Source organism: Mesocricetus auratus, unplaced genomic scaffold (genome assembly GCF_017639785.1).
Source record: "Mesocricetus auratus isolate SY011 unplaced genomic scaffold, BCM_Maur_2.0 Super-Scaffold_4256, whole genome shotgun sequence".
Classification (NCBI taxonomy): Eukaryota; Metazoa; Chordata; class Mammalia; order Rodentia; family Cricetidae; genus Mesocricetus; species Mesocricetus auratus.
Genome location: NW_024429182.1, coordinates 70562317 through 70578271, shown reverse-complemented (window position 1 = coordinate 70578271; position 15955 = coordinate 70562317). Strand labels below are relative to the sequence as shown.

Genomic DNA, 15955 nt, shown 5'->3' with positions numbered 1-15955 from the left:
GCCTGGTACAGAATTCTAAACATAACAACAAAACAAAACAAAAATTAAAATCAATAAACTAAATTTATACTTTTGTCTTTTGTCATCAACAACCTAGTGTTGGGTTGCCTGGTTCTAGAATCAAAAATAAGGCCAAATAAGATCTTTAAACTGGCCGGGCGTTGGTGGCGCACGCCTTTAATCCCAGCACTTGGGAGGCAGAGGCAGGCGGATCACTGTGAGTTCGAGACCAGCCTGGTCTACCGAGTGAGTTCCAGGACAGGCTCCAAAGCCACAGGGAAACCCTGTCTCGAAAAACCAAAAAAAAAAAAGATCTTTAAACTGGGCTATGGATGTAGGTCAGTGGCAGAGTGCTTGTCTCAGGTCTCAGGTCTAACTCCCAAAACCACAAAATTGGGGGGGGAATCTTATGAGGGCATAAATGATACAGCTGTGACCTCAGCATTTGGGAGATAGAGGCAGGAGGTTCCTCTGTGATATAGTGAGTATGAGGCCAGCATGAGCTACATGAGTCAATCTCAAATGAAATAAAAACAAAATAGGAAAAAAAAAAAACCAAAAAACTTAGATTGTGGTTCTGTCCTTCAACACCAATCATACTACCATGTAAGTGATGTTCTAGCCTTCAAGCAGTACATATGGAGAGAGTCATCACCCGAAGTGGCAGCCAGTTCTCCGCTACATATACAGTATGATCTGCTCTTACAGGTGGTGAAAAGAAGAGCAGAGTTAGTTATCTACAGAACGCAGCTATCATCTCCACCCCCCCACCTCCCGCCCCAACCCACATGTCTGGCAAGCCTTTTTATTCACCACATGGCTGCTCTAAATAGATGCCAACTAAGGGGAACTGTTTCAAACTGTGATAGAGCTGAGTCTGTCAGAAACAAAAACCTTGCTTTAGCAGTTTCCAAGCATTTTCCCTTAACTGGGCCAAACTTGACAACAGTGCAATCCCCAGATGGAAGGAAAGAAGTGATTCCCCCAAGCTGTCCTCTGGCCTCCACACATGCACCCTCCCATTTACACACACACACACACACACACACACACACACACACTCTCTCTCTCTCTCTCTCTCTCTCTCTCTCTCTCTCTCTCTCTCTCTCTCTCTCTCTCTCTCTCTCCCCCCCAAGTTTTGTTTTTAGATGCATGACCAACTGAGTTAATTTCTATGTAAAGTGTGAGGTTTAGGTTGAGATTTCCATTTTTGCATATAAATGTTTAATTTTGTTTCAAAGAATATCCTTAGGCCTAGTGGTAGTGGCATACACCTTTAATCCCAGAGGTAGGCTGTTGGGATAATCTTTTTGTACGGTATGAAGATGTGTTGTTGTCCTTCCTCACCTGCTTAAGGCACCTTCTGGTTGGTTTAATAAAGAGCCAAATGGTCAATAGCTAGGCAGGAGAGGGCAGATAGGAATTCTGGGGAAAGATAGGAACTCTGGGAAGGAACCTAGATGCAGAGGAAGTTGGACATATAGTACTGAGTCATGTTGGCAGAATGTAGATTAATATAAATGGGTTAATTTAAGTTTTAACAGCTAGCTGGGAACAAGCCTATGCTAAGGCCAAGTTTTCATAAAAACTCTCCATGTCATTATTTGGGAGCTGGTGGTCCAAAGAAAGCTTGGCTACAGTAGATGAATGTTGGGGAATATTATTTCAAGATATGTTACATTCTTTTGTGCTGTGGAACATTTGTTTAATGATGCAAAAGTATGCTGCATTCTTTTATGCTGAATTTGTTTAACTGTGTGAAGCTGTGTTACTACTCTACCTGTCTAAAATACCTGATTGGTCTAATAAAAAGCTGAACAGCCAATAACAAGGCAGGAGAAAGGATAGGCGAGGCTGGCAGGCAGAGAGAATAGAAGAAGAAAAAGATAGACCAAGGATCGAGAAAAGAAGAGGCCAGTCACACAGTCACATAGCCAGCCACAGAATAAGGAAAGAAAATATACATACAGAAATCGAGAAGGTGAAAGCCCAGAGGCAAAGGGTAGATAGCTAATTTAAGTTACGAAAAGCTGGCTAGAAATACGCAAAGTTAAGACTTGGCATTCAAAGAAAGAATAAGCCTCCTCATGTGATTTATCTGGGAGCTGGTGGTGGGCCCCCAAAGAGCCATTAAGAGTTTAAAAAACAAAACACACACACAAAAAAAAAACAAAAAAAAACAGCAGATCTCTGTGAGTTCAAGGCCAGGTCTACAAAGCAAGTTCCAGGACAGCCAAAGCTACACAGAGAAACCCTGTATCGAAAAACCAAAAACAGCATCAACAATAAAACTAATACCCAGCCGGGCGTTGGTGGCGCACGCCTTTAATCCCAGCACTCGGGAGGCAGAGGCAGGCGGATCTCTTGAGTTCGAGACCAGCCTGGACTACCAAGCGAGTTCCAGGACAGCCTCCAAAGCCACAGAGAAACCCTGTCTCGAAAAACAAAAAACAAAAAAACAAAAACAAAAACAAAACAATAAAACTAATACCCTTCATCCATTGGATTATCCTGTGCTTCTGGGAAGGAGGAAGGAAGGAAGGAAGGAAGGAAGGAAGGAAGGAAGGAAGGAAGGAAGGAAGGAAGGAAATAAAAAGAGTAACAGGGATAGACCCTAAAAACATTTTGCTAAGGAAGACTTAACCAGACAAATAGAATGGTTCCACTTAGTATGAGAACTAAACCAGCCAGTTCATAAACAGCACAGTGGAGACTATGCGAGGGGCTGGAGGGAAGGCAAGTTGGATAGTTTGTGATTACGGTACACAGAATGCCCTGGCAGAGCTTACTCCCCATAACTGAAGTCCAAAATTGGAAACCTTGAAACAAGGAAATTATCTGGGAGGGAGACTGAGGAAGAAATGTATAACAAGCTAGACAGGTATCAAATGGAGGTGGTGGCCAAGTTTCATCCAGCCCAGACTACACACACAGTAAGAACCTGTGACAATTAGAGTGGTAGGAAAATGGTATAATTTGTTGATTTTAAAGGCTGAAGAAGCCCAGGCCATTTTTTGTTTGTTTTTGTTTTTTTGAGACAGAGTTTCTCTGTGTAGCTTTGACTATCTCGGAACTCACTCTGGGATTAAAAGTATGGGTCACCATCACCCATCCTGGCCAAAGCCATTTTAATGTTGGCAGACTCTTATGGGACATGAGAGGAGGTGGATAAAGTATGTGCAAGGGACAAATGACAACCTAGGGTGTTATTTATCAGGGACTGTCTACTTTTTTCTGGATAGGGTATTCCACTGGCCTGGAACTTGCCAAGTAGGTAGACTGCATAGCCAGCAAACCACAGGGATTTGCCTATCTCTACCTCCCCAGTGCTGGGATTCAGGGCATATACTCTAAACCCAGCTTTTATATGTGAGTTCTGGGATTGAATTCAGGTCTTGTAAGCTAAGTGAGCTGTTTCCCAGAATGGTAGCCAGGCTCTTTAAAACTCAGAGAAATAAGGAATCAGATTCTCTCTCAGAACATCCAGATAGGCATGCACATCCTGCTGACTTGATTTTTCTTCCAGTGATACTCATATTCACTTCTGGCCTATAGAGCTGTAATGAATCTACATTGCTTCAAGTCATTATACTGGGTATGTTACTGCAGAAACAGGAAGTTGCTAAATATGTATATCCAGAGGTCCTCTGTTATTATCCTTCAATATGTACAGTCTACGGTGGTATTACCTTCTTATTCCTGGTATGGGTAATTTGTCTTCTTTCTTCTTTGCTAGTCTAATTAGGGGTTTATCAATTTTGGCAATAAAAAGGAAATAAAAGATTAGGGATGTAATTCAGTGGTTCAATCCCCAAATAACCCCAAACCCCTAAACACATACTTAAAAAAAGCAAATGGGGGCTGCAGATGTAGCTCAGTTGGTAGTGTCTAATATGCATGAAAACCTAGGTCACTTGCATAAACCAAGTGTGGTGGTACATGCCGGCAATCTTAGCACTCAGGAGAAGAAGCAAGAGGATCAGAAAGTTAAGGTCATGGCCACTGAAATAACTTGTCCAGTAGATGAGATTGCTACCAAAGGATCAACTGAGCTCAATGCCTCAAAGAAGGAGAGAACCTAGACCCAAGAGTTGTCCTCTGGCCAGGCATTGGTGGCGCACACCTCTAATCCCAGCACTCGGGAGGCAGAGGCAGGCGGATCTCTGTGAGTGAGGCCAGCCTGGTCTACAGAGTGAGTTCCAGGACAGCTCCAAAGCCACAGATAAACCCTGTCTCGGAAAAAACAAAAAACAAAACAAAACAAAACAAAACTGGGTATGGCCATGGGAGCCTATAACCCCAGCACAGGGAGTGGAGACTGGTAGATTCTAGGAGCCACCCTAGTCAAAGCTGTAAGCTTTGGTCTAGTCCGAAACCCCACCTCAAGAGAATAAAATGGAGAATGACAGAGCAGGATATCCAATGCCATCCTCTGATGTCTACTGGACATACACACACATATACACACACACACACACACACACACACACACGCACGCACGCACGCACGCACGCCTCCCCAACAACAAAACAGAACAAATCCATAACGGTCAAGAAGTACTGGTATGGAGAAAGATCATATAGACCACAGAGTAGAAACGGAGTTCAGAAATAAAGCTGTACAGCTGCAATCAACTGACTTTTCAACAAAGGTGCAAAAATATAAGTAAAAGGCGGTCTCTTCATTGTAACAGGAAATTGTAAGCCGTGTGAACCCTTTCCTTCACCGAGATGTTTTTGATCACTGTTTTATCATGACAACAAGAAGCTAAATAAAACCAATTTCTTTTTTTTTATTATTATTTTACTTTAAAAAAAAAGGTCTCTTCAACAAATGGGACTAGGAAAGCTAGATAGCTATATCCAAAAGAATGACTATAGGGCTGGAGATATGGCTCTTCCAGAGGTCCTGAGTTCAATTCCCAGCAACCACATGGTGGCTCACAACCATCTGTAATGAGATCTGGTGCCCTCTTCTGGCCTGCAGACAGAACAAATGAATCTTTTTGACTGTAGACCCCTATACACACTATTAAAAACAAATGGGCAAATATATGGACACCTCAAAATATGAACAACCAAAAGGAAAACAAGTTAGATTTATCGAAATTAAAGATTAGTAGCTGCATTGCTAAGGAGGAGAAGAGGAGAAAACCTTCTGTATCAACCAAAAAGACCTGACTTCAATCCCTGGCTACGCTTGTCGACTACAGAGAAGGAAACAAAATCCCACAATTTAACAAAAAGCAGGATAATTCACAGTGAGTCTAAGACTGGCCTAGAATACATGAGACCTGGTTTTAAAAAGAAAGAAGAGGTTGGGACCAGCTCTGTGGTGAAGTGGTTGCACACAGCCAGCCATGAAATACTGGCTCACTTACTCACCAACAGTGAAGGACTTGAAGAGATGGTCTAGAATGCACTATATTATGTAGCTCAGGCTGGCCTCAGACAGACCTGTAGCAAACCAAACTCTCTCCCTTGGCCTTCCAACAGCTGAGGCTACATGCATGACACACCACACCCAGATCTTCAACAGACATGTCTTCAAAGCGTATACCCAAATGCCAATGTAACATAGGATGCTATTTGTTATTTGTAAGATGTTATTTGTTGCTGGGCGTTGGTGGCACACGCCTTTAATCCCAGCCCTCGGGAGGCAGAGGCAGGCAGATCTCTGTGAGTTCGAAGCCAGCCTGGTCTACAAAGTGAGTTCCAGGACAGCCTCCAAAGCTACAGAGAAACCCTGTCTCGAAAAACCAAAAAAAAAAAAAAAAAAAAAAAGATGTTATTTGTTATTGGAGAAATTAAAATAAAAATACCAATAGCATGTTCACTTCAGCAGCACATATACTAAAATTGGAACAATACAGAGATTAGCATGTTCCTGTACAAGGGTGACATTCAAATTTGTTAAGTATTCCATATTTAAAGGAGAAAAAAAACACAGTAGCATACAATTTCACTCCCACCCAGATGGCTATAACAAACAAGAAATTAAGTGGTAAGGAAAGATCTGTAGAAATCAGAATGCATGTGTCTTGGTTAGGGTTTCTATTGCTGTGATAAAACAGTATGACCAAAAGTAACCAGGAGAAAAAGATTTAATTTGTCTTACTGATTGTAGTCCATCATCCAGTCAGGGCAGAAACTCAAGGCAGACATGATACGGAGGCCATTAAAGAATGAATGGATAAAGAAAAATCTTTTAAATTATTTATTAATTTCCGTGTGAGCATTTTGCCTACACAGATGTTTCTGCACCATGTATGTGCCTGGTGTCGTGGAGCCCAAAAGAAAGCACCTCATCCCTTGAAACTGGAATTACAGACAGGTGTGAACTGCCACGTATGTGGGTACTGGGAATACAACCTAGGTCCTCTGGAAGAACATCTAAACACCAGTCCCTAAACAAAATATTTTGTAATCACACACAGAGGAGCTGGGCGTTGGTGGCGCATGCCTTTAATCCCAGCACTCGGGAGGCAGAGGCAGGCAGATCTCTGTGAGTTTGAGGTCAGCCTGGTCTACAGAGCGAGTTCCAGGACAGCCTTTAAAAACAATACAGAAAAACCCTGTCTTGAAAAATCAAAAAAAAAAAAAATCACAGACAGAGGAATATTCAGTTATAAAAAGAAATGCAGAAATGCATGCTGCAACATGGATGAGGCCTGAAAATATTCTAAGTGAAAGAAAGTAGCCCCTAAAGGGTACATGTTATATGACTCTACTTTAAAAAAAAGTCCAGAATAGGTTTAGAGTAGTGCACTCGCATCTGCGCACGCACACACACGCACACACACACACACACACACACACACACACACACACACACACAGAGACTTGGGGTTTCTTTTGGGGATGATGGCAATAATAAAGGTGTTGGTTGTACAACATCATAAAAATACCAAAACCCAAATGTTGTGGAATATTATTTTAACTAGGCAAAGATGTGTTACATTTCTTTAGGCTGCATTTAATTATGAAAAGATGTGTCGAATTTGTTCACCTTGCCTGTCTAAGATACATGATTGGTTTAATAAAAAGCTATGCAACCAGTAGCTAGGCAGGAGAGGGATAGGGTGAGGCTGGTGAAAGAATGAGAAGAGAGAAAGGGAGAAAGAGAGGGACACACCCAGGGCCAGAAGCCAGGCAGCCACGAGAAGCAATTAAAGTATGACATGCAGAAAGGAAGAAAAGTCAAAGTCCCGAAGCAAAACATAGATAGAGAGAAACAGGTTAAGCTAAGGCCTAAGTTACGGTCAAAGCATCCATAACTAATAATAAGTCTCCCTGTCATAATGTAGGAGCTGATTGGTCTGTTAGACACAAACAAACAAAAAACATCCAGAGAGCTGGCTCCGTGGTGAATGCTGCTTGCTGCCAACCCTGATGACCTGAGTCTGATCACTGGAACCCGAATAGTAGAAGGAAAAGAACCAACTCCCATAAGTTGTCGTCTGACCTCCACACATATACTGTGGCATTCCTGTGCTCAAATTCCCCCCATCAAGAGTGTGAGCCCCCCACACCTATAATTTAAAAATACTAAAAATCGGCTGGACAAACCCCAGCACTCAGGAGGCAGATGCAGGAGGATATCTGTGAGTTCAAGGCCAGCCCAATCTACAGAGTGAGTTCCAGGACAGCCAGTGAGGGCTGTTACTCAAAGAAAGTCTATCACAAAAAAGGAAAAGGAAAAAAAAATCAAATAATAAAAGCATTTCACTCAACAGGAGAACATACTGTAACTTAACAGATGTATATTGGCCTTTTAATCACATAACAGTTTTTATTTATTTATTTATTTTTTTGGTTTTTCGAAACAGTGTTTCTCTGTATTGTTTTGGAGGCTGTCCTGGAACTCTCTCTGTAGACCAGGCTGGCCTCGAACTCACAGAGATCCGCCTGCCTCTGCCTCCCGAGTGCTGGGATTAAAGGCGTGCGCCACCAACGCCCGGCCAGTTTTTATTTATTGTAAAGAGAAGCTTTTTCCTTGAGAGAAGCCTTCCCGCCAGCCTGGTTCTAGAGCCGCATCAGTCCCAAATAAACATACAGGAGGCTATATTAATTATGAAGCTGTTGGCCTTGCTTGTTTCTTACTGGCTAGCTCTGACTTAAGTAATTACCCCATAATTGTTAATCTAAGTATTTCTCTTACCGGAGAATAGTTTCGGGCTTCCTAACCCATGGCGTTACATCTTGACTCTCTGTGTTTCTCCTTCCCAGAGTCCTCCTGGACTCCTAGTCCCACCTATCTTGATTCCCTATTGGCCAGCAGTGCTTTATTTACATATACACAGGACTTCCCCAATATCTCCTCTTTTCTGTCTAAACAAAAAGAAAGGTCTTAACTTTAACATAGTCAAATTATATATAACAGAACAGTTATCAAGTAAGAACACAGTTACAATATTTTAGCAAAATTTAAAGAAAATATCATCCATCCCATCCTTGTGAGTCCAAAGTTCTATATGTAGCTTATCTTTTATCATAACTAAGGAAAACTATAATTATAACTATCTGTCTTCAACTCCATCAAAGACCACAGAAGGATAATATGTAAACACTAGAATTTACAGAGACATCTTGCTACCTGGACAGTCACCCAAAGTTCCTCTGTAATGTTGGGGCATCCATCTTTAGCCCATAGGCCACAATGTATCCAGAAGATTTCTCAGCAAAGCAGGAAATTTCAAAACTGTCCATCTGCATTGGCAGTCTGTCAGTCATTTCTCTGTGTCCTGCAGAAAGTCTCGTAGACTCTTCCATGAAGCAGGAACCCTGTAAGCCTGAGTTCAGCAGTCACTTTCCTGTGGGTCCTGCATGTCCAGATTATACAACAACAGTCAAGCAGTACAGGCAAGAGCAGTTTCTTGCCCAAATGGCTAATCTTGCCATGTTGAAAGCAAACTCCATAACGAGTTTCTTCGATGCCCATCTTCCTCTCAGACGTAATTGGTGCTGCCAGGAGCAGACATTTCTCATTGTCAAGAAAAACCCTAAACCATTTTAAATGCCATTTTCTGAAGGTCTTTGAAAGGTTTGAAGACTATCTATCTCAAATATAATTTTGTATATCTAGAAAACCTAACTTACCTAACTATAAATTCTATTATAAGTAACTATCTATAGTCTGTATTCAATTATGCACTACGTTTTAAAAGATCAGTATAAGCACAATACTTAATCAAGAGGAGAAATATACACATCACAAAATTGACCTTGAATTTGTATCAATAAATGAAAAACAATACCCATACCATAATTCCCCTTTTTTACTCAAATACTCATGTATTTTCCCATGACTGCTCAATTCACTCCTTCGAGAATCTCCCCACTGTTAAGGCATGCCTCAACAGCCATGGCTATCCTCTATAACCCTCACAGCCATTAGAGCTAGCTAATCATGAGTTGACCACAGAATCTATGCTGGGCCAAGTAGATTTTCTATCCCTAGAATTTGGGACAAAGGTAAGTATAAGCTAGAACTGATAACAAGTGAATTTGTGGGCTATGGAGAAGTAAAACAGCAAGTTAATACATAGAGCCGAGAGTCCTAAGAGCTGCCTGGACCCCACCCTAACTCTAACCCCAATCCTGATCTTGCATAATTTACTTGTGCCAGACTCGACAATCATCTATTTTACTTCCTCTTACTTCCCAGTTTTAACTCTACTCAGTTCCTCAAAATACCCAGGTCTCTTCCCACTGACTTAGGGCTCCAGCCTTACCATAAATTACTTTTTAGTCCCTACCAAGGGCAGAGTGGTAAATAGAAGAGCTCCAAGCTAGGTTCAAACAATAAGATTGTGAACTGGATTCATAATGATAACAAAAACAGACCAACTTTCACTGGATATTACTACTGCTTTGAATTCTTGAAAACACTAGTGGTCAGATACTCAAACTTCCTCTCCTTTACACACTTGCTAGCCTTGTCCATTAGATTAAACCAAGGAGCAAAACTAAGCCAAAACTAACACACAATCAAGTGAAGAGGCCGTAAAGTAATTTAAACAGTTATGTGGTTAGTGACATGACAAGTGACTAAGACCATTTTCACTGTCAAGTCTGTTGATCTAAGTTCAATCACAGGAACCACATGGGACAGAAAGAACTGATTCCCAAAAGTTGTCCTCTGGTCTTCACATGCATGTGTGTGCACACACTCTTCCTTCACTCCCAAGTAGTTACAGACAGGATTGGTGGCACATGCCTTTAGTTCCAGATACTTAGAAGCTGAAGGAGGATAACTCAAACCCAGGAATTGGATGCTGGCCCGGTTAATATGACAAAATCTAGTCTCAAAGTAAATAAACAGTTATTAACAAAGGGGAGAGAGTGGTCAGGCCTTGTCATGCCTTCCAGTACTTGGGAGCCAGACACATCTTTGGTTAGAGTGGTATGGAGGCCAACCTGGGCTCCACAAAACGTTGTCTCAAAAAAACCAAGAAAACAAATGATTTTTTTTTTTTTTTTTTGGTTTTTCGAGACAGGGTTTCTCTGTGGCTTTGGAGGCTGTCCTGGCACTCGCTCTGTAGACCAGGCTGGTCTCGAACTCACAGAGATCCGCCTGCCTCTGCCTCCCGAGTGCTGGGATTAAAGGCGTGCGCCACCAACGCCCGGCAACAAATGAAAAATTAAGAGGAAAACCAGAGTAAAAAATGTTTCCTAGCAACTGCCTGCAACATCTGGTATTCCAGGGCACCTGTACATACACATATATACTTACAGAGAAACAAACAAGTAGATATAAAACACCTCAAAAGACATGCAGATAAAAGCCAGAGATGATGGTACCTGCCTGTAATACCAGAATTTGGAAGGCTCAAGGCCAGCCTCGGCTAGACAGTGGGTACCAGAGAAAGAAAAAAGGACTAGATCAGATACTAAGGTCATAATATACTAAGGTCAAAGGAGTTGGATGCAGTAGGCATGCTCATCTCTGCACTCCAGAGGCTGAGGTAGAAGGATGGAGAATTCAAGGCGGAAAAGCCTCTAGAACAACCGAAAGCTAGTGGTTCCAGCATAGAAAGTGTAGGAGAGAAACTATACTAGAAACAAGAAAGGAGGCTGTCACAGACACCCAAAAAATGACAGATGCTGGGCTATGACATCAGTGTTGAAGACTTCTGGACAGGGTCAAGAGATATTTAATAAATCTAAAGCCGATACAATACACTGACAGAAGCTGGGTGTGGTGGCACAAGAAATATTTAATAACTAAAGCTGATACAACATATTGACAGAAACTGGGTGTGGAGGCACATGCCAGTAACACCAGCATTTAGGTGATGAGGCAGAAGATTAAGTCTGTGGTCAGCCTGAGCTACACAGTGAGTTCAAGGCTAGCCTGTACCACACAAGATCCCACTTAAAAGCACAGGCATGGGGTTAGGGAGGTGGCTCTGCAGTTAAGATGGAGAACTGCTCCCTGAGTTCGGTCCCCAACTCCAGTTTGTTTTGTTTTCTGTGTGTGGTGGTGGAGGGGGGGGGTTTCCAACACCTCTGGCTTCTAAGAGCAACTCTATTCACATGAACATACCCACAACCCAGCACACATACACACGGTTAAAAGTAAGTCTTTTAATATTCTACAACTCTGCTGCCTCTTACAGTCCCTGCCCACATGCAGCTAATGAGCATTTGAAACGTAGTAACAACAAGGAACTTAACCTTTAATTTTGTGCAATTTTAACTAATTTAAGTAAGTGGCTGCTGTATCAGACAACACAGTTCTAGACTAGTCACCTAACTTAAAATATGAGACAGGATAATAAATTTGTGTAACAATATACAACAGGGACGCCGGGCGTTGGTGGCTCACGCCTTTAATCCCAGCACTCGGGAGGCAGAGGCAGGCGGATCTCTGTGAGTTCGAGGCCAGCCTGGTCTACAGAGCGAGTTCCAGAACAGCCTCCAAAGCCACAGAGAAACCCTGTCTCGAAAAATCAAAAAAAAAAAAAAATATAAATATATATACACACAACAGGGACACTCAGAATGGTAAAATAAATTCCCTAAGATAGGAAGATGTTCAAGACATATTAAGAAATAAATAATATGCACAATACCACATTTTTCAGTTTTAAGAAACTATAGAGCAAGGTGTAATGGCCCATAGCTGTAGTCCCAGAAATTGGAGACAGGAGAATGACAAGCTCAGAACCCTAGGTTACAAAGGGAGACACTATCTCAAAAAGCCAAGGATTAGATTCCACTCAGTAATAGAGCCCTTATGTAGCACGTATAAATTTCTGGGTTCCAAACTGTAACAAACTAACTCCATGCAAAGAAAATAAATTGAGTGCTAGGGGTATGGTTTACTGGTAGAGTGCTTACCTAGCACACTTGAGGCACTAGGTTCAATCCCAACACAGCCAAAATAAAGAGTAGACACTACAGTAAACAAAATTGGTCACCCTAAACAACAGAGGCCCTTCATATTTCCTTTCTTAAAGAGTCCCCATGGAGCCGGGCGCACGCCTTTAATCCCAGCACTCGGGAGGCAGAGGAAGGCGGATCTCTGTGAGTTCGAGGCCAGGCTGGACCGACAGCCTCCAAAACAATACAGAGAAACCCTCTCTCATAAAAAAAAAAAAAAAAAAAAGAGTCCCCATGGGGGGGGAGACACCAATTATCTTTCTATCTGAAGAGAAAACACAAGAGCTAAAACAATTCCCTGGGACAGAGGCTACAGCTTCAGTGGTAGAGTATGGGGTTCAATCCCCAGCACCAAAAGGAAAATCAAACACAAACCAACACTGTCTCCAACCTTAACTCATGCAATACCTTCAATGCTTTTACCATGCAGGTGCTTAATGGAATCACAACACAGGAAAACAGCAGCCAATGCAGAGAAGAGCAGATTACACTTCTCTGGAAGAGGTCATTCTGAGGATGATCTTCCCAAAACATTCCACAAGATTCATGTTATGTCTCAAACCCCTGACAAATGGCTGAGATGCCTATTTAACATATCAGAGTGGACCTGGGGGCCAGGTTCTCCCTGCATCCCTCAGTACCTGTCTCTTACTGAGTATGGTTGGCACACCCTGCCCCCTACCCTAAACTTCTCTAGCCCAGGAGCTGGGCTGCCCTTCCCCTTATAATCCAACCATTTTGGTTTCTTGGTCTCTTTGTCTACCGTTTACTTTCCTGGCCTCTCGGTCAGGCTCACCAGCACCACCACCACCAGCACATGGCTCAACTCAGGGCCATGTCCACTCCAGACTCCCCCTGCCCATGTCCCTGCCTCTCCCTTTTATCTACAATAAACCTTCTCTCCTTCACCATACCTAGGACCAGTCATGTCCTTTATTTTCTCATTCATTATATAAAATACTATAGTATTTATAATCAAATTATTTTTTCTGTACTATGAGATGTATGTGAACCTTAGGATTACAACTTAAGAAACAAAGTATGACAAAAAATATATTTAATCGTATTATATTTAAGGCCACTTTATTCCTACAGCAAGTCCAGGGTACTGGGATAGTTCTCATAAATGGGTATTCTGGCTGTGCAAGGTGGCACATGCCTGAGGCAGGAGGGCTTCCATGAGCCCCAGGCCAGCCTGGCCTAAAGATCCTGTCTCAAAGAAATGATAAAGAATTCTAATATCAGTCATGGGAACTTAACCCTTTAAAGGTCCAAACCTTTAACAATGGAAGGGTTTTTCCTAAAATGTACCTATGCATTTGTACCTTCAGCCAGTATGGAATTGAATCTTCACTTGACATTTGGGAGTCATTATTATTCTCAACATCTATTGCTGGATCCAATATTTTGAGCTCTAATTACTAGCATTTAATGAAGGAACACAGCACCCCCCCATACCTCATGGTATAGGCTATTCTGAAACTAGCAATTATGCCTCAGCCTTCCAAATGATAGAATCACAAGTAAACTGCCTATTCCCTTTGAGAACCACCCTAGATTACTAGACATGAATCTGAGTCTCTCCATCTGCATTGTACCCAAACCAGTCAGCAGGTCAGGCATGTCTTTGACTACTGAGCTATAAACCCAAGCCCATGTTTTATTCTTTCATGAGCAGGCACATTCATCCCCTCCCCTTCCTTCTTCATCAGACTGTGTGTTCGCTGATTACAGTACTTCTATCTGCTGGCTTTAGTTTCACCCTGGGAAACAACATAATTAGAATTTCTAGGCAGAATGAATAGTTGCTGTGGGAGCATTAAGGTCCTACTACAAGAAACACATTCCATGGAGAGTGGTGGCTCGTGCCTGTGACCCCCCAGCACTTAGGAGACTGAACTGACACAGATAACCTGGGCTATACAATGAACCCCGCACCAGCCTGTATCAGTCTAGGAAACAAAAGAATATATTTCATGACATCGGTTATGGGCTGCTGAGGACTTTGGCTTCTTATTAACTCTTCCCTAACGTACGTGCCTCTGTGTGTGTGTGTGTGTGTGTGTGTGTGTGTGTGTGTGTGTGTGTGTGTTAGGAAGGGGTTTGAACCCAGGGCCTTGCACATGCTAAGTATGGAATCTCCAATGAAATACCTTTCTGCCCACTCACTATGTTTTAAACGAGCTGAGAGAATTCCACAACCCTTTAATTCCAGTCAAGTCAGGTGCAGCGGATCTATCAGTGGTTTCTAATGAAGTCCGACTCCGTCGTCATTAAGCGCAACGAAATCAGGGATGAGTGGGAATCGGAAGGTCTAGCTAACTAAAAAAAGGAACGATGGCAATGACAACTAAAAATTTACTTAGCTCGCCTACAGCACCCTCGGCTCGTGCTCTATAGAAACTCATGTAAACAGCTAATTATTTCTCGCTTGCCTCGGCACGGGAGCAGGTAACAAAGCCGATGGGTTCTGAAGTCAACAGAAGAGAAAAATAAAGCACTGCCACCCATCTCAAGGGGGTCGAGTGGAAACGCGGGCAGAGTGAACTTCTGTGCGATGGATCGAGCACCCCACCCCACACATACATACACCGGAAGTTTTGAAATATCCTGCAGGCTCCCACAGGCAGGCTTCCCTCCGCCGCCGCTCTCCGGGCCCTCGGTGGGCAAGGGGATCTGCCCGTGTCTGCAGCACCCGAGCTAGGTAGGCCACCAGCCAAGAGCCAGGCCGTCAATCACAGCCAGCACTTGCAGCTGCGTCCCCGCCGCCCGCGCGCCAGAGCCAGGCAGCGGGCAGGTGGCGGCACCTGCGGCTGCGACCCGAAAGGGGGCTGTTCCGGCTCGGCTGCCAGGCCCGGGGCCACGCGAACCCTCGGCGATGATCTCTCGGACCGTCGTCCCGAGTGCGGCCGCGCGACAGGCCCGGCCACGCGAACTCGGCTCCGCTCCCGGCCCTGCTCGCCCCGCGCCACTCACCGAAGAAGCCTTGCACGATCCCGAGCGGGTGGCTCAGCCAGTCTTCTCCACAGGGCATGGCGCTGAAAGCCGGGGCCAGCGCGGCCCGTGCGGCGCTTCTCCGTGGGCCGAGCGCGCTCGAAAGCCCGCTGCTCCTCGGGGGCTCGTCTGCGCCCTCCCACGCGCGGGGCGTCGCGAGCCGCGGGCCGCCAGGAGAGGCTGCAGCGGTGACGAACGCCTCAGAGCTGCTGGCCAGCGGCAGGGGAGGCTTGACGGGCGCAACCTCCACTTCTCACAATGGCGGGAAATCGCGGCCACCGACCGCGCTGCCAGCGACCTGGGTGGAGCTCCAGAGGGAGGGGCGGCGGGAGCGAGCTGCGCAGTCCCGGAGGGGAGGGGGTGGGCGGGGCGCGGCGGCCATTTTGGAGACGGGTAAGGACGGGGCAGTCGCGCGGCCGCCATCTTGGAGATGGGCAGAGGGAAGAGACTGTGCTGTGTTTGTAGTAGTCACCATGTGAGCGCATCGATGGGAAACTCCGTCAGGCTGCCTCGTTCACCCAAAAGTTTGCGTCCTTGCGCAAGGACCAAAAGGCTCAGGTCTCGGAGTCAGCTCT

The 15955-nt window shown here is 44.1% G+C and overlaps 1 protein-coding gene and 1 pseudogene across 2 annotated transcripts in view; one reads left to right on the top strand and one right to left on the bottom strand.

The window, feature by feature from the left end:
* The window catches only part of LOC110341288 (minichromosome maintenance complex binding protein), a 50785-nt gene extending 35103 nt beyond the window's left edge, over positions 1-15682 (bottom strand). Inside the window, exon 1 of one of the 2 annotated variants that reach the window (XM_040753304.1) lies at positions 15363-15682. In XM_040753304.1, the coding sequence (XP_040609238.1) occupies positions 15363-15420 (58 nt within the window). In that variant the 5' untranslated portion in view covers positions 15421-15682. The remainder of the gene's footprint in view (positions 1-15362) is intronic. The other variant, XM_040753302.1, reaches the window with a different exon arrangement.
* Positions 5831-5931, top strand: LOC121135549 (annotated as a pseudogene).
* Positions 15683-15955: the final 273 nt, after the last annotated feature.